The following is a 26,019-nucleotide window of genomic DNA, read 5'->3' as shown; positions in this document are numbered from 1 at the left end:
ATTTTTTGACCATATTCAAAAGTCTAATGGTGGCACCATGGGGTTCATTTTTTGCCAAAAAATGCTTATTTTATGTTTTCGCGTAAGGTTTGAATCACAATGTTGGACTCCATTTATTGATTTCTTGTGGCCCTCAAACTGGAAAACTTCATAGGTGAAGACTCGTGGCTGTTCTTTGCAGCTTTTGATATATTTGATGATCATCTGCTCTCAACACCAGTGTCACAATGGGATGGCTTGGCATCTTACCAGAGGATAAAGGCAACACTCACAAACTTAATTGTGACAAATGATGTGGCAGAGCGTGGGGTTAAACTAGCCCATGAGAAAGTTGGTTCTGCCACAATAGAAGAAAGATTCCAGAACATTGTGCAAGTTGTAGCGAAAGACAGAGTAATGGTTCCAAATCTGAGACGGCCACATAGGAAATAGACACTGAGAATTTGCTTCTTAACATTTCACTTGTATCTTCAGTTGTCTTGAAAACAGGTAATCCAGCATCATTATAACTTTAATAGGGGCTAGCATATGCATAGGCAGCAAGCTTAAAGGAACAGTCCACCGTACTTCCATAATGAAATATGCTCTTATCTGAATTGAGACGAGCTGCTCCGTACCTGTCCGAGCTTTGCGCGACCTCCCAGTCAGTCAGACGCAGTCAGACGCGCTGTCACTCCTGTTAGCAATGTAGCTAGGCTCAGTATGGCCAATGGTATTTTTTGGGGCTGTAGTTAGATGCGACCAAACTCTTCCGCGTTTTTCCTGTTTACATAGGTTTATATGACCAGTGATATGAAACAAGTTCAGTTACACAAATTGAAACGTAGCGATTTTCTATGCTATGGAAAGTCGGCACTATAATGACAGGCATACTAACACCTTCTGCGCGCTTCGGCAGCGCATTGATACGGAGCTCAGATATCAATGCGCTGCCGAAGCGCACAGAAGGTGTTAGTACGCCTGTCATTATAGTGCGGACTTTCCGTAGCATAGAAAATCGCCACGTTTCAATTTGTGTAACTGAACTTGTTTCATATCACTGGTCATATAAACCTATGTAAACAGGAAAAACGCGGAAGAGTTTGGTCGCATCTAACTACAGCCCCAAAAAATACCATTGGCCATACTGAGCCTAGCTACATTGCTAACAGGAGTGACAGCGCGTCTGACTGCGTCTGACTGACTGGGAGGTCGCGCAAAGCTCGGACAGGTACGGAGCAGCTTGTCTCAATTCAGATAAGAGCATATTTCATTATGGAAGTACGGTGGACTGTTCCTTTAAAACCAGGGTTATAACATTGATAGATAATGCTAGTGACACCCTAAAATAAACCTCCAAATATTTTTAGACATTCTAGACATACTGTCTACAGTGTCTAAGATATTTGGCATACTCTATAAAGCCTAGGTCACAACCGGATGTATGATTTTTTGGCCGTGCGATTTTTGGCGTTTCCCAAATCGCTGCGTTTTTTTCTGTTCGTGGAGAAAGACGCACGTTGGCCGTAAGTTTGTCTTGCAATCTGAAAAAAAAACGTAAGCGCCTGTAGAGTTTGTTTGACATGACAAAGAACCTCTGCGGCCAGTCTGCGGCCAGTCTACGGCTCGAAAATCAGCACGTCACACGTGCGCCCTCCGTGCGTTTCTTGAGTTTTTTTGCACGTAGACCAGCCGTAGGAGCACGTACGGCCGGTTGTGACCGAGGCTTAAGGTGCCATAATGTTTCATGAAAAGTGATCGAAATTTTGTCATAAAAGTCATAAAATAGCAGCTTTTTCCATAACTTTGAGCTCCTGGTGCCACCATTAAACTTTTGAATTTTGTCAAAATATTTCACCCAGTGTGTTTTCTTACCAAAAGGAACATAAAAACAAAAATGCATCATGATCGGAGGAACTTTTCATTTTTAGGGGGCAACTGATGCACCCTAATATATAAATATATATCAAAAAATGAAGACCATCTTAGAAACGATTTGAAATCATGAAGGCTAGATGCCTGTCTTACAGTAATATCTAAATTATTCTGGTCAGTGGCCACATGAAATATAAAACTCTGTTTGCCCCAGTTAGTACGCGCACGTGGCAAGTGTAAATTCTGACAGCGGTATGTATCATATGTATACTGTACTGGCAGAAAAGTACTTAGGCTGGTCTAAAATTGATTTTGTAGCATTATTTTGTAATATTTGAAGATGTTGCATGAGTACTTCATTATTTTTATCACCTCATACTAAATCAGCATAATCAAAAAGTGGTAAAGGGTAAAGTGTTTACAATAATCAAGTGTCAGGCGAGCGCTAAGCAGTAGTAGATGCTTAACGTGGCACAATACGCCAAGCCTCTGAAAGACTTTTGTGCTTAGGGCATCTATATGATCAGACCAGGTCATATTTTCATTTAGTGTAAAGCCTAGATATTTAAAAGATTCTTTGTGCTCACGTGGCTGACCATTAACTTCCAGTGAAATATTACTAAAAGAGCTAAGCTTGCGTCTCATCTCATCTCATTATCTCTAGCTGCTTTATCCTGTTCGACAGGGTCGCAGGCAAGCTGGAGCCTATCCCAGCTGACTACGGGCGAAAGGCGGGGTACACCCTGGACAAGTCGCCAGGTCATCACAGGGCTGACACATAGACACAGACAACCATTCACACTCACATTCACACCTACGGTCAATTTAGAGTCACCAGTTAACCTAACCTGCATGTCTTTGGACTGTGGGGGAAACCGGAGCACCCAGAGGAAACCCACGCGGACACGGGGAGAACATGCAAACTCCGCACAGAAAGGCCCTCGCCGGCCACGGGGCTCGAACCCGGACCTTCTTGCTGTGAGGCGACAGCGCTAACCACTACACCACCGTGCTGCCCTGCTAAGCTTGCGTGTACTACCAAATATCAAAAATTTACATTTGTTGATATTTAACATGGGTGGCACGGTGGTGTAGTGGTTAGCGCTGTCGCCTCACAGCAAGAAGGTTCTGGGTTTGAGCCCAGTGGCCAACAGGGGCCTTTCTGTGTGGAGTTTGCATGTTCTCCCCGTGTCTGCATGCGTTTCCTCCAAGTGCTCTGGTTTCCCCCACTGTCCAAAGACATGCAGGTTAGGCTAATTGGTGGCTCTAAATTGACTGTAGGTGTGAATGGTTGTTTGTCTCTATGTGTTGGCCCTGCGATGACTTAGTGACTTGTCCAGGGTGTACCCTGCCTCTCACCCATAGTCAGCTGGGATAGGCTCCAGCTTGCCTGTGACCCTGCACAGGATAAGCGGTTATGGATAACAGATGGATGGATATTTAATGCCAAAAGATTGTCATTAAAAAGTGTAATTAATGCTTTAAAATGAATATATATAATTAGTAACGACCAAAATTAATTAATAAAGCAGGGGGAGAATAATATAAATTATTTGTTATTTTATTATCAAGCACAAAACTATCGATAAATCGCGGAATCCAGATACCGCAAAAAGGCAGCCTTGCCCCAGGGCTAATCTTGCATGACGTCACACGTGGAACCCCGGTTATCTGGGTCATTTCCGTTCATCTAACTCCATACTTGTTTACTTGCTGAAATTGGATATTGTTGTTGGAATCTTACAAAAATAACAACGTGAAAGCGCTGCGTTGTGTTTGTATGTTCAAATTCATATACAACAGGACATCAGTTCACGAATTTCCAAGAAATAACACTAATCTAAAGCGATAGTGGGTGAGGTTTGTGCAAACGAAGCAGGCAGATTTCGTGTCGCCTACTAATAATAAATCTGATTCATCAAATGTTCATCACCACCAGAACGACCACATGGAAATTACTGGAGCAAAAAGAAACCCATTGACTTAATAAATGACATTTGATCTGACATTTGGACAGTTCATCAATTCCCCTATTATCGCCCACTTCATATTTTCTTTCACTGAATAAGTGTACGTTTTAAAGATTATATTTCTGCATTTATTGAGGTAGACGTAAATATTTTCCCTATATTTTGCAGCGGCCAGCTTAGAATAAAAATCCACAAACCTATCTGTGTTTCCGATTCTCTCTGGCTGGTGGTGCGCTATCGGTGGTGAGCGGGACTGTCGTGAACTGGCATCTGTTTCTCGTCTTGGGGGCTGGAAAAGATAACCATTTACTCCGGAATATCCTTGATAATCATCTGCCCCTTCATCCGACATACAAGAATCCCAATCACTATCAGAATTCTCTCCAAAACATGATTCCATATCAAGACTGGTCGAACCACTGCTGCACGCATGAACGAAATTGATACCTGGATTGTTACACGTGTGACGTCACACACCCCTTCAGGATCTTCTGGTTCAGTCTTGGCAGATTCCATGAAAATCGGCTGATCTTATTGATTTTCCATTAATTTACGGCCTTTTGGATCAGCTATGGTTTGAAAACACATGGTCAATCGACATAATGATTGTTGCTTTGTACAAGGAAAAAAGTGTGGTTTAGGGACATTAAATTCACTTTAAAACACTTGCATAATAATTTGAGATCAGTATTCAGATTATCTTGGAGTTCCTTAATACTTGATGAAGAGCAGTAGATAACTGTATCATCTGCATATAAGGACACTTCACAGGACATGACACAGGAAGGCATATCGTTTGCATAAATCAGGAAAAACAGAGGCCAGCACAAATTTGGTATCTAGCTCATGATCAAGATAAGGTGTGGAAACTGCTACTAAATGTTCATGATGATAACTAAATCCTTAACAATTTGTTGTCACCATTTTTTTGTTCACTCTGATGTGAACAATCACAATTTTGGCCTGCGTTAGATGTATAACAGGCATAGCTACATAAAAGTAATAACTGATTTCATAATGTTATTATTATTATTATTATTATTATTATTATTAATTATTATTATGCGTAGTTTGTGTATAGGAAGAACTGGCACTGATTCATTTCTTGTTTAATGAACTGCCATTTCCTAATCCGAATTCTGCTGAACTCATGCACCTGCTCTGATTCAGGATTTATTCTATTTCCTATTCCAGCAAAGCATTCCAGCAGTTCTACAAAGAACACATGGAGTACTCCTGTCCCACAGAAGACATCTTCCTCGAATGACCTTTGCGTGTTCTTTGGGACTACTGTATATCCTATTATCCAAGGTGTTGCATGATGGGTCACAAAAATCCCCTTAACATGTCATGCTATGATGTTTATGTCTATTTTAGACAATTTAAAAAGACACAACGTGTGCATTTTAAGCTAAGCATCCGTTGAATAACAAGAAAAAGTCTTCACCAACACTTCCAACATGCTCGTAAGTGATTTATTCAGAGCCAAATATATTCACATGCTGTCTCTCATAGAAATCGTATCAAAAATGCAATTCTATGATTTTTCAGCATTGAACCAAATGTTGTGTCTGAACTTAAAATGTAAATCCCTAATCAGAATGGTTCTGTACATTATTGAAGACAAGTACCTTCACTGTAATCCTTTGGTTCATGTGCACTTTGTTGAGAACAGTGGAACATATGCTAGCATGCTAGCAAAAGCCAGTATGCTGGTAAAAGCTAGCATGCTAACATGCTTTTATGCTAGCTTTTAGGGTTCTCTCAGTGTCGGTCTGCCAACATCCAGTCTTTCCGTTGTTTTGCACCATGTTGTTGGATGTTGTATTCAGTGTGCTTCAATATTCAAATCCACCATCAAACAAGAATCAATGCCTAAAATGCAACCAGGCCATATCTCAATGATCACTGAATTTATGTAGCCTTGACAACCAAATGTTTTCTTTTTATTTGGTTCATATACAGTGCAGGCCATAAGAAATCAGTTACAGAACCAAAGTAAGTCTGTGAAACATGGTGGTGGTAGTGCCATGGTTTGGTCTTGTACTCATAAAACCCATTCAAGTGTGTAAAAACCTCTGAACTTTTCTCAAGGTCCAAAATTAACGTCATAAACAAATATTGGCCAAAAATAATAGCATTTTTTAAACAACTACAGATAAATGTAGTTAGTGTTTGTCAGAATTTTAACCTGCCAATCACACATTCCCTATATTTCCCTAGTAATGACCTCCTAACCAACACTGTAGTGTAGTTCAGCTTTTTAACTTGTAGACGTTAGATTTCTATCTTAAAACAAAACAACATTTTCAAGATGCTGAAATATGGTTTGGCTAACTGCTAGCTACCATTATCAGCAATGTTGGCATTTGGTGAATTTCCAATTTCAATGATAATGATATTATCATTTTCCAAATAAAAAAAAAATCCAATGTATTGTAATATGCACAGTAACTTATGGGCTGCATTGTATGTTATAAGCATACAATAATTCAACCAGTAAAATATATGAATTAAAATAGATGAATCCTATTTAAACAGAGGGTGGTGTACAGTGTTAAATGTTTAATATCCCTCTTCTTATTATGAAATATGGATGATGGTGATCATATTTATGAAAGAAATATACTGAGCTTCAAAACAAATGGTTTATTGTAATTGTATACTTTACACAGGTTTCTAACAGGTGAGCACACAGTATCTAATGAACTAAGGTGATGAATCGACACCCAATTTCATTTTTTAAGTCTTTTGGAATGACCACACCCTTACCAGCATGTACTTCTGAACTGAAGCTTAATCACAAAGAGTATGCAATATTTAACCCTTCAAGTGAGTGAGTGAATGAGTGAGTGAGTGATTTGGAAAAAAATGTGTCTCTCGACATTTCAGACATCTATTGCTCAAACCAAATTAAACCATTATAAGGAAGTGGGTTATGGGACTTCAGTACATTACTATGCTAAAACAACCCAGTCGAGGTAAATTCTGGATCAAAGTGGGCATGAAAAACCATTGATCATGAAGTTATAGATATTTATTATGAAAAGTGATGAAGTTTGGACCATACGTGTCTTCAGATCAATCCTACAAAACCACAAGTTGTGCCTATTCATTTAGTTTGTTGTGTTTATTGTACATGGTGTTTTTATTTTTATTTTCAGATGATCTTGACTGTACTATGGAACTCGTAAAATTAAACTTGGTTTGTAAATATGTTGTCCTGGAGTCTGATTTGCATTAAGGTGAAGTGGTAGGTCAATGGTTTAAAAAAATTTACCAAAAACAAATTATTCTATTTGCATTCACTGGATATGAGCAATCCTGCGCTCTGATTGGCTACTCTACTACTAGGAGATCAGCTCATATACCATGAGTAGAGAAAAACAAAATGGAGAGTGTGTTGCTGAACCAACCGAGGATGAAAGTATAGTGTCCCCCCCCCAAACATCTCCTGTTTCACACTCCAGCCCAGTCGGTGTTGGTAATGCACCTTTAAGTTGGTTTGCCAACCGCCAAAAAAAACCCGAAAGAAGAAGACCCCCCCCCAAAAAAAAAGCAACAAAATATGGAATAAAAGTATTTGATGGTAAGAACATATCTTTTTTTTATTTTTCATTTTTCACAAATTGCTCCTGTCATCTCGCCAGTTTGTTTACATTCTAAGTGGAAATTATTTTGTCGGACATTTTGTATAAAGATTTTCTCATTATCTCATTATCTCTAGCCGCTTTATCCTTCTACAGGGTCGCAGGCAAGCTGGAGCCTATCCCAGCTGACTACGGGCGAAAGGCGGGGTACACCCTGGACAAGTCGCCAGGTCATCACAGGGCTGACACATAGACACAGACAACCATTCACACTCACATTCACACCTACGGTCAATTTAGAGTCACCAGTTAACCTAACCTGCATGTCTTTGGACTGTGGGGGAAACCGGAGCACCCGGAGGAAACCCACGCGGACACGGGGAGAACATGCAAACTCCGCACAGAAAGGCCCTCGCCGGCCACGGGGCTCGAACCCGGACCTTCTTGCTGTGAGGCGACAGCGCTAACCACTACACCACCGTGCCGCCCTATAAAGATTTTATTTATCAAATTTGTAAAAAATAAAAATAAGAATGCTCCATTTCTCAAAATCTAGTGAACGTGGACAGAATAAAACAGTTATTCCACTCAATCTCATCGTACATGGCTTACAGCCAACTCTCGTCAAATAACTTAAATATTTTCCAAATGTTATTTCTCAGTTTTGTACAAGATTTATAAAGCTAGTTTTATGATTAAAAAAGAAAGGGATTCGTATAACTATGAGATAAACGTCATGAGAACCTCAATCTTTAATTACTACATTCAGTAGGACTTCCCTCAAACCTTGTTGAGGTGTCAAACAGACGTGGTTAGGTTATCTGTTACCAGTTTCCTCTCACAGTCCAAAGACATGGATGACATGGAAGATTAGGTCAGCTGCCTAATTTAATTGCCCATGGGTGTGAATTTGAGTGTGATGGCTGTCTGTCTTTCTGTGTTAGCCCAGTGAGAGACTGGTGACGTGTCCAGGGTGAACCCCGCCTCTCGCTAAATGTCAGCTGGGATTGGCTCCAGCTTACCTGCGACCCGCAATGGATAAGCAGCACAGGAAAATTAACAAATGTATTGAAATTATGTTACACTTAAATTACACATTACACATTGCTTAAAATGTCAGTTACTGTGAATAGTTAAAAGTAGATGGCCTTTCGATTTCATAAAATGGATGAAATTTAGTTCCCTCTGAAATTTGGTCATTGTGATACGTTTATTTCTGTAATACCTATTAAAAATAAATAAATAAATAAATAAATAAATAAGGGCGGCACGGTGGTGTAGTGGTTAGCGCTGTCGGCTCACAGCAAGAAGGTCCGGGTTCGAGCCCCGTGGCCGGCGAGGGCCTTTCTGTGCGGAGTTTACATGTTCTCCCCGTGTCCGCGTGGGTTTCCTCCGGGTGCTCCGGTTTCCCCCACAGTCCAAAGACATGCAGGTTAGGTTAACTGGTGACTCTAAATTGACCGTAGGTGTGAATGTGAGTGTGAATGGTTGTCTGTGTCTATGTGTCAGCCCTGTGATGACCTGGCGACTTGTCCAGGGTGTACCCCGCCTTTCGCCCGTAGTCAGCTGGGATAGGCTCCAGCTTGCCTGTGACCCTGTAGAAGGATAAAGCGGCTACAGATAATGAGATGAGATGAGATGAGATAGATAAATAAAACCCCAGGCCATTCTGTGGCTGGGAAGTTATTTAATTTGAGGGGATTCCCGAGCAAATAATGTGAATGAAATCGCTTGCTTCACGCAGTCAAGCAGACAGAGAAAGTCCAGTGTGCACATGCACAAGTTTACCTTTCGGCGTCGGCGTCTTCTTCTTCTTTTGGGTTTTACAGCAGCTGGCATTCAGTGGTGCATTACTGCCATCTACAGGTTTACCTTTGACCGTGCACTGACAGTTACATCGTTCTGTCATGGAATGAACAGCTGATCACACTGAGGTGCTCACTAACTGCTGATATTTATTAGTTTGGTCCTGCGTTTCCTTTCCTTCACAACATAACGTCTTTTCTTCACGCGTTCCGTTACTGTAGTCGGTCTTTCACGTTTCATTCGCGTCCTCCATTTTTCTCTCCTGTTTCAGATTTGTATTCCACAATGCCTTGCATGAACGGGGAAAGCCCACCACGTGATGCATGACGTAGTCTCTTGTATTGTGTCACGGTGAAGCAAAAAAAAAAAAAAATAGGGGAGAATTTAGGGCCACGCGGCCTTAAATTCATTAATTGTTCTATTAAAAAAATTATATAACTGGTCTGTGATTCAGATTCAGTAGCTTTTGGTTCATCTCATCTCATTATCTCTAGCTGCTTTATCCTGTTCTACAGGGTTGCAGGCAAGCTGAAGCCTATCCCAGCTGACTACGGGCGAAAGGCGGGGTACACCCTGGACAAGTCACCAGGTCATCACAGAGCTGACACATAGACACAGACAACCATTCACACTCTCATTCACACCTACGGTCAATTTAGAGTCACCAGTTAACCTAACCTGCATGTCTTTGGACTGTGGGGGAAACCGGAGCACCCGGAGGAAACCCACGCGGACACGGGGAGAACATGCAAACTCCGCACAGAAAGGCCCTCGCCGGCTACGGGGCTCGAACCCGGACCTTCTTGCTGTGAGGCGACAGCGCTAATCACTACACCACCGTGACGCCCCTAGCTTTTGGTTCACTAAACAAAAATAATTGGGTGTCGGGGGAAATTCTTTTTATGACCTAAACCTGAAAAATCTGAAAGTCAGTCTACTTTTAAGTGAGTAGAACATAAACTGATCACCAAAAGGTATAAAGCTTCAGGCCCTTTTCATTTTTTTGGTATTCTGTACCTGGAAATAAAAACGTAATCTTGCCAAAAATATTAAAGAAATATGTCATCTTTACCTTTATGCCTTTTGGTGATCAGTTCATCTTCTACCTCACTTAACTTTTTACAGTAACAGGCATTTTAAGCAAGGGTGCCCAAACTTTTGCATGCCACTGTATGTGACTTGATGGCAACTGATTGCACCAGGACTAATTGAGGGGGTTGACAGCATGGGCACAGCAGGTCCAGGTTGTAAGAATACTTATACAAGCAGATAAATACATATACAAGTCAATATTATTTTTTTTAGTTACATTAAAAGATGCTGACTGCAAAGTCATCTGAATTTTTACTTTTTTTTTTTTTGTGCATGGCATTTTCCTGTGTCCCACAAGAACAATATCATGCGGACGAGATGTGATCATTTTGATGTCCTGAGGATTGCTTTTCTCTATTTTGGGACCGTTTTCCTCCCTCTTGAGGTAAACAGTATGAGTATGGTCCTATGGAAACAGCCAAACACAAGGAGCTTTAACTAATTACTAGTGCTGTCAAAAATGTCGCGTTATTAATGCGTTAACTTGACTCAATTTTAACGGCGATAATTTTTTTATCGCGAGATTAACGCTCTGTGACATGATGCCACGCCCCGCACAGCCAGAGTCCTCTGCCCTCCCCCGAAGAGCCACGGTGCTCGGCTTAGGTTTCGTTTTCCCATCGGCAGCTCCAGCCCCACTTTGCAGTGGCTGTGACAAGACGTGTTATGCTCTGCAATAAAAAAAAAACATTGGTACAACCAGTGTTCGAACTATGCCGATATTTTCGGGTGGGTCCCTTATTTTCCCTTGGGGGGGGGTGCTTGCGCTTGTCTCAGAGTGCGGCTCTCCATCGCGCGCTCACTTCGGATATGCAAATGCTTCCCGTTACACACGATTGCTATGTTAATAAACATCATTTTGCCAATATTTTAGAGACCCCCCAACATTTCCCAAATCATGTTTTCAAGGGATCTCATGTCTGTTTCAGGGGATCTCGGATCCCCCGAGTACCCCCGTAGTTCGAACAGTGAGCAAGCCCATTCACTTTTTTATGCTGATAAGAGAATTACAATGGTTTTTCATGTGACAAAAATGTGCGATTAAATTGCGATTAATCGCGAGTTAACTATGACAGTCGCGACATTAATCGCGATTAAATATTTTAATCGCTTGACAGCATTACTAATTACCATAACTATGGAACTGCGTCACACCAAGATGGCAGCATGCGGAAAACATCAAGACTCTGCATCGACCTCAGAGAGTTTTGAGTCACAGGGATGTACTTTGTGGTTGATATTCACAAATTGATCCGTGAAACAAAAGACGAATATATCTTTTCTCTGTTCCTCCTTTTGTGCTATCGTTTCTTTCTCTGTTAAGATCAAAACATTAGGTGTAGAACTCCATACTCAGACTCACCAATCCAAGACAAGTGCTGCAAATTCTTCATCAGATTTCACACCCGTTTCATCCTTCAGTCGATTCCAGCGGTCGATCGGTCCCTTCATGAAAATTATTGTAGACAACCTTTTGGCTTCCATCACTTTTCTGGCACACTTTCTAGCTGATTTGCTTTCATATTTTCCTTTTCTTCTCCGCTGGCGGAAGAGCAGAATCCACCATGTTTGCCCATGCTGACTCATTTTGGTAGGTCCAACATGCCCCATAGTGGTCACGTGATATTGTTGCTCGCTTGCGTCAGCAATCTCCGGAATCGTAAAACGCGGGACGCTTTTTAACTCGGCAAAAAAATTTACACACAGGATACATGGTGTGTGCACCAGCAAAACTCCTTAATTTCAATACAAATCAACACAAAACATCTCAAAACTCCAACAGCAATAGACCCCTTCGCAGTAAACGTCATTCATACGTAAGCGGAAATTGCGCACGCAGCCTGGACCCAAAAAAGACTCAGAAATGCCTAGTTGTTGTGTTGTCGGGTGTCAGAATCGTAGCAGCGATGGGGTTAAAATGTACAGAATTCCAGCAGGATCTCACCCATTCCAAAAAAATCACCGACGTCTATGGCTACAAGCCATCAAACGTGTAGACTGGGATGAAAGCACCATCAAAAATGCGCGGGTTTGCAGCGCCCACTTCATCACAGGTAAGATCAGGCTATTTATTAAATCTTTCTTTTTTATTCTTTCTAGTCTTCGTTTATTGATGTAGCAAAATACTTTGGTAACGTTTGCCTGATTAGCTGGGTCATAGTTACACAATGTAATGAATATTGTTAGCATGTTAACTTAGCTTTGCATGCAATTTTGTTTGTAGGAGAGGTCTCGCTTGACTCAAGCAGTCCAGATTTTGTGCCATCATTATTTGTGTATGCCGAAAATCACAATTTTAAAGCAAGGATGGAAAGGTAAAATTGTATGCCCTCACTCTAAATGCCAACTTACGTTGACTGCTCTAACCTAGCTCCCGCCCCGTTCAGTTTCATTTCTGCTCTCTGCCTCTCGCTTTTTACGCAGCTCTGATTTCTCTTAGCTGCACTCTTTACACTATCATTCCTTTCATGCCATTACCTCCTGCAAATTGCTGTTTAGTGTTGGTATTTGATGTTGTAGCTAAAGCCACATTGCCATCACATCACTGGCATAATTTGATTAAAACAAAATGAATATGAATGTCCCATTGTTAATCAAGTTGTACATGCCCGCACATAACATAATCATATGCGTCTAAAGACTTGTAGGCACGAAGTTTTTCGTGGGTGTACACTGAAGTCTTGTCAATAAGGTACGAGTATATATCTGGCCATTGTATACCAGGGAACTTACTAACATCGTCCGTCCACTCTTTAATTAAATACGGACCCGGTAGGCGATGTCCACTTGTTAGAGTTAACTTATTTATGTAGCATTCTCGATCTTGTAACGACAATTGTTTGGCATAATCTGACAGCTCATAATGCCGGTCTATGGGCAGCGCCATTGTTTCTGGGTCCAGGCTGCGCGCGCATCCTGGCAACGGTCGGTTTGTTTACAAACATGCGAAGGGGTCTATAGAAACAGAACATTTTTGTACAGAATTCAACTTTGCAGTCAGCACCTTTAACCTTGTAGCTCTAGCTAAAAAAAAAGTTTAAAAAAAAAAGAACTTCAGACACCATTACCAATAAAATAAAGATGCCATATTGCTGTTCCATGTTGTGCATCTTAATTCTCAGAGGAGTCGGTCTCCTCCGTGGAGCCGTCGCTTTCCATCTCTATCCTCTTGCGCTGATGCAGGGATTTACGCGGTGATGGTTTCCTGCATGGCTCCTTCAGTCCTTGTGCACTGCTGCTGCTGTTCGATGTCGGACTGATGGCCACCTGAGCTACACTACAGCACAACACAACAAAACACAATAACCACACACAATCAGACATCATACAGTGCACAGCAAAACTTCTGTGCTACTCCTCACAAGGTTGTGAGTTCAAATCCCAAATCTCAACAGCTCATCTGCGTGTTTGGATTGGATACATGCTTGCTTTAAGTTACTTTGAAAAAAAAAATATCCTGAAAGATATGTCGACATATTAACACATTCATTTTACTCATCCATTCCGGGTCTAACGTGTTACACACAGCCATGCTGGAGGCGCTGTTACTGTTGCCCCTTTTCCACCAAAGCAGTTCCAGGGCTGGTTCGGGGCCAGTGCTTAGTTTGGAACCGGGTTTTCTGTTTCCACTGACAAAGAACTGGCTCTGGGGCCAGAAAAAACGGTTCCAGGCTAGCACCAACTCTCTGCTGGGCCAGAGGAAAGAACCGCTTACGTCAGCGGGGGGGGCGGAGTTGTTAAGACCAACAACAATAACAAGACCGCAAAAGATCGCCATTTTTAAGCGGCGAGAAGCAGCGGCTGTACAAACGCGAAGTCAGCCATTATTATTATTATTGTTGTTGTTGTTGCTGCTGCTGCTTCTTCCGCGTTGTTTTTGCTTCGATATTCGCGCCAAGGTTTAAGCAAACGTAGCGACGTAACTGACGTATGCAGCGACGTAATGACGTATACAGCGACGTAATGACGTGGCTTCCCTTAGCACCGCGAGCTATGGAAAAGCAAACTGGTTCTCAGCTGGCTCGCAAGTTGAACGAGTTGTGAACCAGCACCAGCACTGGCCCCGAACCAGCCCTGGAACTGATTTGGTGGAAAAGGGGTATAAGTAAACTAAAAAACAATTACAGCACGCACAGTCTCTCCAACTCCTGATCCATCTCAGGGTCGATGAGCAGGTCCGATCTGTTCGGAAGAGCACCTGGAAAAGAAGAAAGATGTGTAAACTGGTGTTCAGCTCAATACTATTGTACACCTTCAGCATCCCTACTTCTGTAGATCCGTCCAGTCTTAACACAAGTTACACAAGTGACTCAGTCTGCACTTCTAGAACTATAATATATACACAGTGCATTAGCTCTAAAAGCAAAGCATCATTGTCTGAACAAGTTAAACAGAGATTAACACTGAAACAATAAGATATTCATGTCCATATTATAAATACAGTCATGTACAAATATTTACATGGCCTTAATATCAAAAAAGTAAGAAATTATACAGTATATACTGTATCAAAGTCCCTCTCATGCCAGAATCTGGTCTTCCCAGGCAGTCTCCTGTCCCAGTACTAACCAGCTCTTTGAGGTGTATGGGTGTGGCACCGATCTCCCTTTCCATACCCCTCAGCCTCTTACCTGTACAGCTAGGGACTAGTCCTCTGGTAGCCACAGGAATTTGACTTCCCCACTCACATCTGTATTGCAGCATGCCTTGCCAGACAGTAGTAGGTACCATTTTTATGATGGACCATGAGTAGAACTCACGATCTCCCAGTCGGAAGGTGGACATGCTAACCACTAGGCCAACTCGCGGTATATACTGTATACTCAAGATACATTTTTTCCATGGAGTGCAAACTTTTGCACTCATATAACACTGTGAATCTCAATGGGGGAAACAATCATGCTGAGACATAAGAAAGAGATTTAATCAAAGAAGGGAAAAAAGTGTAGGTGTAAAAATGGCATTTTCATGTACTGAAAATAGTCTAGCACAGGGGTTTTCAAAGTGTGGGAGAGTCAGCCCCCCCCCAGAGAGCAAATAAACAACAGCGCCCCCCTCACAATTTTTGTTGTTGCTATACTTAATGTTCCATTCGTATTTTTAAAAAAATGGTTGTTGTACACTTTTTTTTTTTTACACATTTTAAACATCTGTGCTTTTCTTTTTAAAACATCTTGTTTTACACATTTTAAACATCTCATAGCATCGTTAGCTAGCACCTCTTGGCAGACAACACACTGTGGCAGTGGAGCATCTTCAGATCCAGTCCATGAAAATCCAAACTTTAAATAATCGTGGTCATACTTCCTTCTTTTTCCAGTCCCCCCAGGATTCCGCGGGCCTTTTTTGTGATTGTTGCAGGCTAAAATGTCTGATGTTGCGGGGGGGTTTCCAAAAAATTGCGATGAAAGTTGCGGTGTTTTTTAGGTTTTTGTAGCGATTACATTGCGGGAGGAAGTGAAAGTTGCGAGAAATTGTTGCGATTTTCTCTTTCTGTGATTAAAATTGAGTGACATGTTAAATATTAAGTTATTACCGAAAAACTATTGATTAAAAAAAACAAAGACACTGAGAAATGGTCCTATAAACAACTTTACCAATATAAAAGATTACCAGGACTACAAAAATGCAGAAAAATAGGCTTTACTTATCCAAATGCACCTGTTGGTTCAAAAGTTAAAGTGCAGAGAACCTCACAACACAACATGAAGTTACCTTAAAATATAATATAAATGCCTCAGCTTTCATGTAAGAAAAAAAAAACTATTAATACTAGTACTGTGTGCAGGCAGTCTCTCCTGAAGACTAAATTAAACAATAATTATAAACTAATAAAATAAATGGCTCAGGCTTCATAGAAGAAAAAAAACAATTTGAACAGAATCTCACAGAATGATGCTGAAGCTGCCTAAACAATGGGAAAAAAATACCATTTTGGCAAAAATGTTGGCATCCATTAATTTCTTGTATTAAGTAAAAAATAATGTAAAGTGCACGCAGTCCTTCACTGTAAACATAACACACTTTCAGTAACAGAATTTAAGCCTATATAAACACTGACTCGCACATGCAGTGTTGCCAGATACTGCTGACGTTTTCCAGTCCAAAATATGTTCAAAACCCGCCAAAATGCACTTAAAACCGCCCGATCTGGCAACACTGCGCGCATGCTGCTTCTCTTGAACGTATACACGGCAGTAAGGCGGAAGGTAGTTTGTCGACGTCACCTCAAGACGATGCCAACGATTGGTTAAATTTGCGGGAAAGCTGCGGTGATTGGATATAATTGCAACACCGCCCTGAATTTGCGGGGATTGGTTGAATTTGCAAATCGCAACATTGCGAAATCCTGGAGGGTGTGGTTTTTTGCTTGGCCCAGACTCTGTCTCCTCACTCACTGTAGCTTTAGGTACTAAAAATCGATCCATTTTGTCTCTGGGGGCGGCACGGTGGTGTAGTGGTTAGCGCTGTCGCCTCACAGCAAGAAGGTCCGGGTTCAAGCCCCGTGGCCAGCGAGGGCCTTTCTGTGCGGAGTTTGCATGTTCTCCCCGTGTCCGCGTGGGTTTCCTCCGGGTGCTCCGGTTTCCCCCACAGTCCAAAGACATGCAGGTTAGGTTAACTGGTGACTCTAAATTGGTCGTAGGTGTGAATGTGAGTGTGAATGGTTGTCTGTGTCTATGTGTCAGCCCTGTGATGACCTGGCGACTTGTCCAGGGTGTACCCTGCCTTTCACCCGTAGTCAGCTGGGATAGGCTCCAGCTTGCCTGCGACCCTGTAGAACAGGATAAAGCGGCTAGAGATAATGAGATGAGATGAGATGAGATTTTGTCTCTGGTAAAGGCTAGCTGAAGTTCGCTAAATGTCCGCAATAGTAACTTATTCTGGTTTATGCTTCCTCACGTTGCGCCCCCCCCCGAAGAACTCTGGCGCCCCCCAGGGGAGGCGCGCCCCACACTTTGAAAAGCCCTGCTCTAGCATTATAAAAATAATCTAGCATACTTTTTGTATAAGACAACTAATACAGAAATTAACAAGTGTTGCCAGGCAAAACAAACCTCGCCCGGTAGCACTTATGACGAATATGAAGGAAGATATTGCAAAAAAAAAAATAGGTACCCTATGGGTACATGTGGCTACTGCTTATAAATAAAATTGTTTTCTGATCCCATGTCCATACAGTAAATATAGCATATGAGTGATTCCACGCTTATGGGTACTGAAATGGGGACATGAACTTATTTTTAAAAATTCACCTAAAACCATTTCTTTTTTTACCATCAGGTCACAAAACATGTAATCTTTAATGAATGATATGTTAAAAGATAACTTTAATTTTCTGAGATGTAATAAAAACATATTTATATGCCAAAGTCAGAACGTAACAGAAGTGTTGTGGACATATATATTCTCAATTTTAACAATGTAGAATTACTTTTTGAAACATAGGAAGGTGATGTTTTAGCAAATATAATTAATAAACATGTGTAGTAGAATAAACATACACATTCTTTCAATAAGATTAACATGGTATATAGCTAGATTGAAATTAATTTGTAACAGACGCGAGATGTAACAGACATCATTTTGGAACTCATAGGCTTGACTTTGGCATATAAATATGTTTTTATTACATCTCAGAAAATTAAAGTTATCTTTTAACATATCATTCATTAAAGATTACATGTTTTGTGACCTGATGGTAAAAAAGAAATGGTTTTAGGTGAATAAGTTCATGTCCCCATTTCAGTACCCATAAGCGTGGAATCACTCATATATATATTTACTCTATGAGTCAGTAGCCACAAAAACGAAACGTAATCCAAAAATGAACAATTTTAAAAAATCACAGAAATAAAATATACCAAGTGTCTGTACTTCATATTATTCTACTCTTACCTCTTACAGTTTTCGAAACTGAAACCTCTGAACTGAGGCTGACATACACACACTGTCACCATGACCCAAACTCTTATTTCCCGGAAATGGCCCGGTGCTCGAGCTCAGTGGAACGCACTTTCCCAGCATGAACATTAGGGCGCATCAGTTGCCCCCTAAAAATGAAAAGTTCCTCCGATCATGATGCATTTTTGTTTTTATGTTCCTTTTGGTAAGAAAACACACTGGGTGAAATATTTTGACAAAATTCAAAAGTTTAATGGTGGCACCAGGAGCTCAAAGTTATGGAAAAAGCTGCTATTTTATGACTTTTATGACAAAATTTCGATCACTTTTCATGAAACATAATGGCACCTTATAGAGTATACCAAATATCTTAGATACACATTTTTAGTACATATTCTAAATATATTATCAAGCACAGTTTGAGTTTTAGCTGTTCATTGAATCATTGTTCAACTACTTTTAAACAATACAAATGTATTATGAATAACATTAATGCTTCTCAATCCCTTGCAAAGGTTCTTAACATGATCTCTGGCTCACAAGAAATCAATAAATGGAGTCCAACATTGTGATTCAAACCTTACACGAAAACATAAAATAAGCGTTTTTTGGCAAAAAAAATGAACCTCATGGTGCCACCATTAGACTTTTGAATATAGTCAAAAAATTTTACAGGATGTCTTTATTGGTGAAAAGGAACACCCGAACAACAATGCATCGGATTTTATGAAAGTGAGGGCAACTGATGCACCGTAATGAACATGTCTGAAAGCGATTTCTTTAGTCTAGTCCATTTATTTCGAATAGTGAACCAAATTGTATACACGCAACAGCCATTTTAATCGAAACACATGTATGCACATGTGCAGTGCGTGATCGTTACACTTACATTCTTACAGCACGATGACGTAGTGGCTAGCGCCTCTATATGAGACAGTAGACACAACAAAAATGATGTTAACCTTTTTGGTGACCTTGACCAGATGACCCTCAAACTGTTGGAGGTTCAATTTGAGACCAATGCCCATCTATCCTGAAAGTTTCATGAAGGTTGATCCAGCTGTTTTCCCGTAATATTGTTTACAAAACAAACAAAGAAACCCAACCGAAAACAATACCTCGCCCCCTGGTGGACTCCGTCCCGGGCGAGGTAAAAATAATCCAAGACTGAATGAATTTGTCCCAAAGCAATTTCAACAAGAAATATTAAATTCACACAAATAAAATATAACTTCTACTTTATGTAATATATCGACGATTTGAGAAATAAAAAAGTAAGGAATGCAGTTCTGCTTGAATTAGAATATATAATATGATGTTTTAATATGAAGTCACTGGCTGATAAGTTTGTGGTTCTTGTTGGTTCAGAAGATCTCACCGATTTCCTGACTGATTCCCTCGTGTTTGGCCAAAGCCATCAGGAAGCCGTAGTAGGAGACTCGCGTGCTGCTCTCCAGAACCTCCTTAATGGCAGAAAGAGGTGGATGTCTAGGAAAAAAGAAGCTCAATAGCACTACAGAGAAAATTGCCGGTTTGATGAAAAGACAAAACGAGCTGCTTGTGTGTATTTAATATTAATAAAAATCAGGTCTTTAAACTAACAGAATCCAACATTACAGATTTTGGTGAATCACAATCGCAGATTAAATACTGTGTAACACTTCTGTGACAATAAAACTGTAGAAATGAAACACTTAGACTTCAGTAGTTTAATAAAATGTTAAACTTTAGATATGTACCAGATGCACTGTTTACAGAATGCATAGAAATGGTGTTGAAAATCACGCGATATTTTGCACCGTTTTCACTGGCTGATCCAGTAACTATCAATTAGAGGTCTGCGCGGGACAGAATTTTCAGTCCCGCTCCCGCCCGCTCCCGCATTGTGCAGTCCCACTCCCGCCCGCTCCCACAAAGAATTATGATTTTCAGTCCCGCTCCCGCCCGCGCCTACCATATTTTGTCCCGCTCCCGCCCGCAAATCCCGCATGATGCAGACGTTCGCGTTATTTCTCACGAAAGTTCCTGTCATTGGCTTGGGGAATTAAACATGCTGAGCTTAGCTGAGCTCTCCACTGACCGATCCTTCATTTATTGTAAGTTTATTGTTTAGACTCTGACATTCTGCTGACACATTCCAAGTGGAGCGCTGCATGCGCTCATGATTGACAGCTCTCGCTTTGATTGACAGCTCTCGCTTTGCGCACTCGCACTCCCACTTCCGAGTCTGTGGCGTTATGATTCCAACCGCGATTTCATTCTTCTCTCATATGAAGTGCTGCGCAACCACAACCAGCTCCTCAGATTATACACTGTCTATTTCTAGCTTAAAATTGAACAATCTGTGCGATACAGTCCTTTTTAATACTAGTTAATACTTTTTTAAAAACTTTTTTTAATACTTTTTTTAAATACTTTTTAATACTTAGGACTAAAACTCTTGACTTTTTAACGGTAAATGTACCTCTTTTTAAAGCAGCACTTACTACTGAAGCACTGTGAGCTTCACTAGAGGAGCTCTGCTCTTCTGCCATGATCGGAGATCTCAAACACGGAAGAGCGGAAAGGAATCGGAAACGTACGCGAGATTAGACCACATCTGCAAATTTAGGCATCTTAAAATGTTTTTATTAATGCCAAATAAAATATCCTGCGCAAATTATATATGATAGACATAAATTAATAATTTATAAATTTTATTTTAAACATGTTTTTAGTTAGCGGGACTGCAGCTTATCACCTCTCCCGCCCGCGTTGTGCACTCCCCCTCCCGCCCGTGCCCGCAATGAGCTTTCAAAATTTGTCCCGCGCCGCACTGCTTTGCATCGGGTCCCACGGGACTCCCGCGGGAGTGCAGGGCTCTACTATCAATGAATAATCACCTCTATAGCGCCTCTACGGGACACATTTACCACTTTTAACATCCTCCATGACTGAGACAAGTATAGATCTTCCTTCTGCCATAAAAATCGGTGAATGACATTTTGATTTGTAGTGAAAATGCGTTGATCATGCGAGCACAGTTTTCGCACAACATTTGCTTGGCAGCGCTAAAGCCCGGCACACATGGGCGACTTCTCGTCGCAAGCATATTGCGATTTTTGGACGCAAGTTTCCCCTCTCGGGTAGCTGTGTCTGCGCGTTATCTGCGACCAGTGGGTGATTTGGGGAGGGGGATCCAAGTCACGTGGAAATCATGTGACTACTTCATGGGCGGGGATGCAAGTCACGTGGAAATCATTTGACTATTTCACAGGTGGGGATTGGCTTAGCCTTTGGAGGTGATTGCTTTGTTTATCGCAAAGACACACGCGGCGATATCTCTACAACAAATCAGCGACTGGCGATTTTTTGTTGCAGAATATCAAGCATGTTTGACACCTGCGATCTGTTGCAAGGAACAAAACAAAACAAAAAAAAATCACCATCGCAAATGTCCGCACGCGAAGCGATTTTTTGCTTGCGTCGAAAAGTTACACGACCAAACAACTGAAAATCGCCCACGTGCGTCGGGCTTAAGTGGTCACCACGTGTTTTCTTGACCTTCTGAGCAGCATTTTGTGATCTGTTGCTCAACAAATCTGGGAAATTCGCTAATAATCTACAGTCGAGATCGTCTCCTGATGGATTCACAAGGTTCTGTATCATCTGTAGTCAGTTCCTGGAAAATGGACCATTTTGGTTGCGTGGACATGATTTCATGTCAGATTTACAGTAACTTCCATCCGTCTAATTTCACTTTGGTTTGTATTTCCTGCATACGGAGCCTTGGTCATGTAATGCAGCAGGTATAACTCAAAATCCATAATCTGAGCATCTGGTATGAAAATCTGGTGGACTCACACACACACACACACACGCAATCTACACTTGTTGAAAAACACATTTCAAGAGCACCTGCAAATAACACTGACGTTTACTCAAGAGGCGTTTCACAAAATGTCGATAAATAAACACAGAGACATGATTTGTGAAAATGCATGATGTATTGTTGTCCACTTAAATAATATGACAGTGCACTGTGACTGAGAAGAAATTTTACTGAGTTCAAAGATTCAACAGAATTGTCATCAGATGAGAAGCATTTATTTTAAAAGCATGACTCAAGGTGTTTTTTTTACCTCCGCCAAGGAGGTTATGTTTTCGGTAGCGTTGGTTTGTTTGTTTGTCTGTTAGCAACATTACGGAAAAAGTAATGAACGCATTGCTCTGAAATTTTTTCCAGAGGTGTGACTGGGCACAAGTAACAATCCATTAAATTTTGGCGGTGATCCGGATCACCTTCTGGATCCCGGATTTTTTTTAACCCTTTGATGCAAAACATATGCACACCCCTTCTAATGCACAACATGGGTCAAAAATGACCCGCATTCATTTTCCAGGTTATTTCATGCTGACTGAGTTTTTCTTTGCTCTATCTTTTGAAATCAGTTTAGTTTATGATTGAATATTCCAAGTATTCTTTAAATATCTTGTTTTTAATTACCACAAATCATTAATTTAATTTTTTCTTTCCTACTTTATGAACAAAAATACTTTTTATATTATTACACATGTAGCCCAAGAGCATTAGCTCAAAATTGAGTCCAACCTAGAACAAATTAGTAACAAGCTGAATTTTTCAGAATATGTTCAGAATACCCTTAGGAATAACATACTAAAAGTCCCCGGGAATCCACCTTGTGATCTCTGAGAAATTCAAGATGGCGTCCAAAATGGCCGCCGATTGGAGATTTTTCAATATCTCAGGGATAAAACATAATATAAATGCAATTAAAATGTTAAATTATATGTTCTCTCATACAAGCAATGCAAATTCACCATTGTCACACTGTTAAAATTAAAATTAACCAAGATTACAAGGTCATTAATGTGGAAATTACATGGAATTTGATGGTTGACATGATTGACAGATTAGCTTAGTAGGCTACCTACATACATGAACATAATGTAAGACAACAATTAGACATCAATTTCCTTAATATTTAGTGCATCTTTAAGCTTTGATAAAATATTAAAGGGAAATTAAATTTGAGAACTCTGTCTTCTAAAACTACAATGGCAAGCTGTTTCAGTCCACCACTTCAACATTCCGGCGACTTTCATGACAAAAAGGTCTGCCTCAATAAAAGCTCTTGCTTATAAACAATGAGTAGACTTAAACACTTCTCAGTGCCTCAGTTGTAATGCTTGGACCTTTGTTGTACCATCAATGAAGTAGGGAATTTATTCAAGCTTGTTTAAGGGTGGAAAAAAAATTAATCTTTGAGTTTCTAGTGCCAGTCTTTACTACTAGCAATGCCAGTGTGTTCGGACAAAAAATGACTAAACTCAGCATGACCTTTTAAAAATGACTGAACTCAGCATGACCTTTTAACATGCCATTTTTCATTTTACACCACCAATTTACTTTAATTACTATTAATGAAAATAAGTGCTCCAACCCCTAGTAATTGTGTTTGTTGTTTTGTGAACAGAATAGGATGATACAGAGTGAACGAGTAACCAATGGATCCATACTCTATAATCGGTAGTGTACATTAAATAGCACATGTATAGATTTACAATTATAAGTCTGTAATTATTAGTCCTAAACATTAAGAACTGAAGCCATTTCAAAAACATATGAGATATCTTCATGATACCATAACGATTATATTGTCATAACAGTCATTGTTATTTCTTCTTGGATGTGAATTTATGGGCCAGGGCGTTTCAAGATTGATACTTGATTCAAAGATCGGACTGGATGAAACCTACACACATTCATAGTACTGTGCACATTCATAAATGTGAACTGGTGAAGTACTGTGTTTGATAGGAACCACGGATAAGAATGTTCTAGGTCTATGAATATTAAATGTAGTTCGACATTTCAGAGACAACTATGGAGTCTTATTTGTAAGGAGTTGTGTAACGATTTATTGATTGAAGTTGAAAGTTATAGAACAATGACCAGTTGTCTTCTTGTAAACAGGTTCATTATTTGAGGAACACTCAGTCGCCATGATTTATTGTGTTGGATTAGCTTCTTGTTATAATGAACAATATATGTAAATAAATTGTTATAATGGATTGAAGGTAATGTTTTGGAGTTCATGATGTTTTTGGTTTTAGTGAAACTCCCAGTGCCAAAAATATGACAATCTAACCAGACATGGCAAGCAAGCACATTATACACAAATATACTGTTATAATAATGTGTACATTATTATTATATAATGTTAATACACAATGTAATTAATACACACATGTTGGAATTTACTCTCCTACCCTACAAAACATATATTCTGACCTTTTAATTGCATTAATATTTTGTTTTGGGCCTGAGATATGGGCAGATCTCCATTTGGCGGCCATTTTGGACGCCATCTTGAATTTCTCAGAGAGCACAAAGGGGATTTCCGGGGACTTTTAGTATGTTATTCCTAAAGGTATTCTGAACATATTCTGAAATTTTCAGCTTGTTACTAATTTGTTCCGGGTATAACCCTATTACTCCTGGGCTAATGGGTCATCCAAGTGTGATTTAAAATTAAATGTCTTAATACTATAATAATAATAATTTGTTTCAAGTAATTACTTTAGCAGTGAATGGGGCCAGTTATTTATTAACTATGTAGTTAGCTAAGCCAACTACAATAAAATTAACTAAAGTAGAATATGTCAACAGCTCGGTAGCTAATAGTAATTACTTGTAACTTTCTGACAAGTAATCTACTCACTCTCAAGGGAACCTAAACATAATCAGTTTTTTTCTAAGGTAATGTTAGAACAATTGAAAAACATTACTTGCATGTATTAGATGGGCAAAGGGCGCTGTGCTGAGCTGCGAAATGTCTGACACAAGCACAATTCACAGTTCCCACCAAACGCTGGAGTAAATGCATGCGGGTCGGTTCTGACCCATGTGTGTAAACTTGATGTAGAATTACAAAAGCTGTGCTTGTTCATAACTTAAGAAAGGAAAAATAAAAATGATGATTTGTGCTAAACAAAAACAAGATATTTACTGCATATTTGGAAAAGTAAATGACAAAATAAATTTATTTCAAAAGTATATCATAGAAACACTCAGCCATACATGAAATAACCTGGAAAATGAATGCAGGTCGTTTTTGACCCATGTTGTGCATTCGAAGGGTAGTGATACAAAAAGGGTTTTTATTCAGAAAGTAAGAAAGGAAAAAATAAAATAAGGATGTATGATGATCAAAAACAAGTTAATTGAGGAATACCTTGAATACTGAATGATGGAATTAATTTATTGCAAAGATATAGAAGATAAAAACTCAGCCGGGTCACTTTTGACCCATGTTTTGCATCAAAGGGTTAAAGGATTAATTTTTTCCCCATTGAAATGAATGGGCGCGCGACGCAAGAAACAGATTTTTCCTTCTGTAGGCCAAAGCGTAAGGTGTAAAGTCATGAAACTTGGTACACTGATAGAGGAGTGGACCCTGATTGATTTCATCAAGTTTCATGTTGGTATGTCTCACGCTGTAGCGCCACCAACTGATCACAGTCTTACATGTGTTCATGCACGTAACTTTTGATCCGTATGTCCGATTTTCATAAGTCTGTTGCCATTGGAATCCTTGGAGCTAGACGATTCCAACGCACCCTATGACGTCATTCTCCGCCTAATTAGGTTTTCCGCCATTTTGAATTTTGTCCAAAGTGAAGGTAGAGTGACCCTGGCCGCAAGTTTTGTCTGATCATCATGAAACTTGGCACACATGATCTCCAGTCCATGCCTAATGAATGATATTCGTTTCGCTCTCATATATCGAAGCGTTCGCCCG

General features: G+C 40.2%; 2 protein-coding genes across 2 annotated transcripts in view; one reads left to right on the top strand and one right to left on the bottom strand.

Moving 5' to 3' along the window:
- mapk8ip1a (mitogen-activated protein kinase 8 interacting protein 1a) overlaps positions 1-5,091 on the top strand; it is a 62,884-nt gene extending 57,793 nt beyond the window's left edge. The window contains exon 12 of the mRNA XM_060927045.1: positions 5,019-5,091. Coding sequence (XP_060783028.1) covers positions 5,019-5,091 — 73 coding nt within the window. The remainder of the gene's footprint in view (positions 1-5,018) is intronic.
- An 8,332-nt stretch (positions 5,092-13,423) lies between these two features.
- cstpp1 (centriolar satellite-associated tubulin polyglutamylase complex regulator 1) overlaps positions 13,424-26,019 on the bottom strand; it is a 38,971-nt gene continuing 26,375 nt past the window's right edge. Inside the window, exons 7-9 of the mRNA XM_060927044.1 lie at positions 19,593-19,702; positions 14,447-14,510; positions 13,424-13,589 (exon numbers count right to left, since the gene is read on the bottom strand). Of these exons, the coding sequence (XP_060783027.1) occupies positions 13,424-13,589; positions 14,447-14,510; positions 19,593-19,702 (340 nt within the window). The remainder of the gene's footprint in view (positions 13,590-14,446; positions 14,511-19,592; positions 19,703-26,019) is intronic.

Source organism: Neoarius graeffei, chromosome 8, assembly GCF_027579695.1.
Source record: "Neoarius graeffei isolate fNeoGra1 chromosome 8, fNeoGra1.pri, whole genome shotgun sequence".
Lineage (NCBI taxonomy): Eukaryota > Metazoa > Chordata > Actinopteri > Siluriformes > Ariidae > Neoarius > Neoarius graeffei.
Note: the sequence above shows the minus strand (reverse complement) of the source record. Positions and strands in the feature narration are given on the sequence as shown.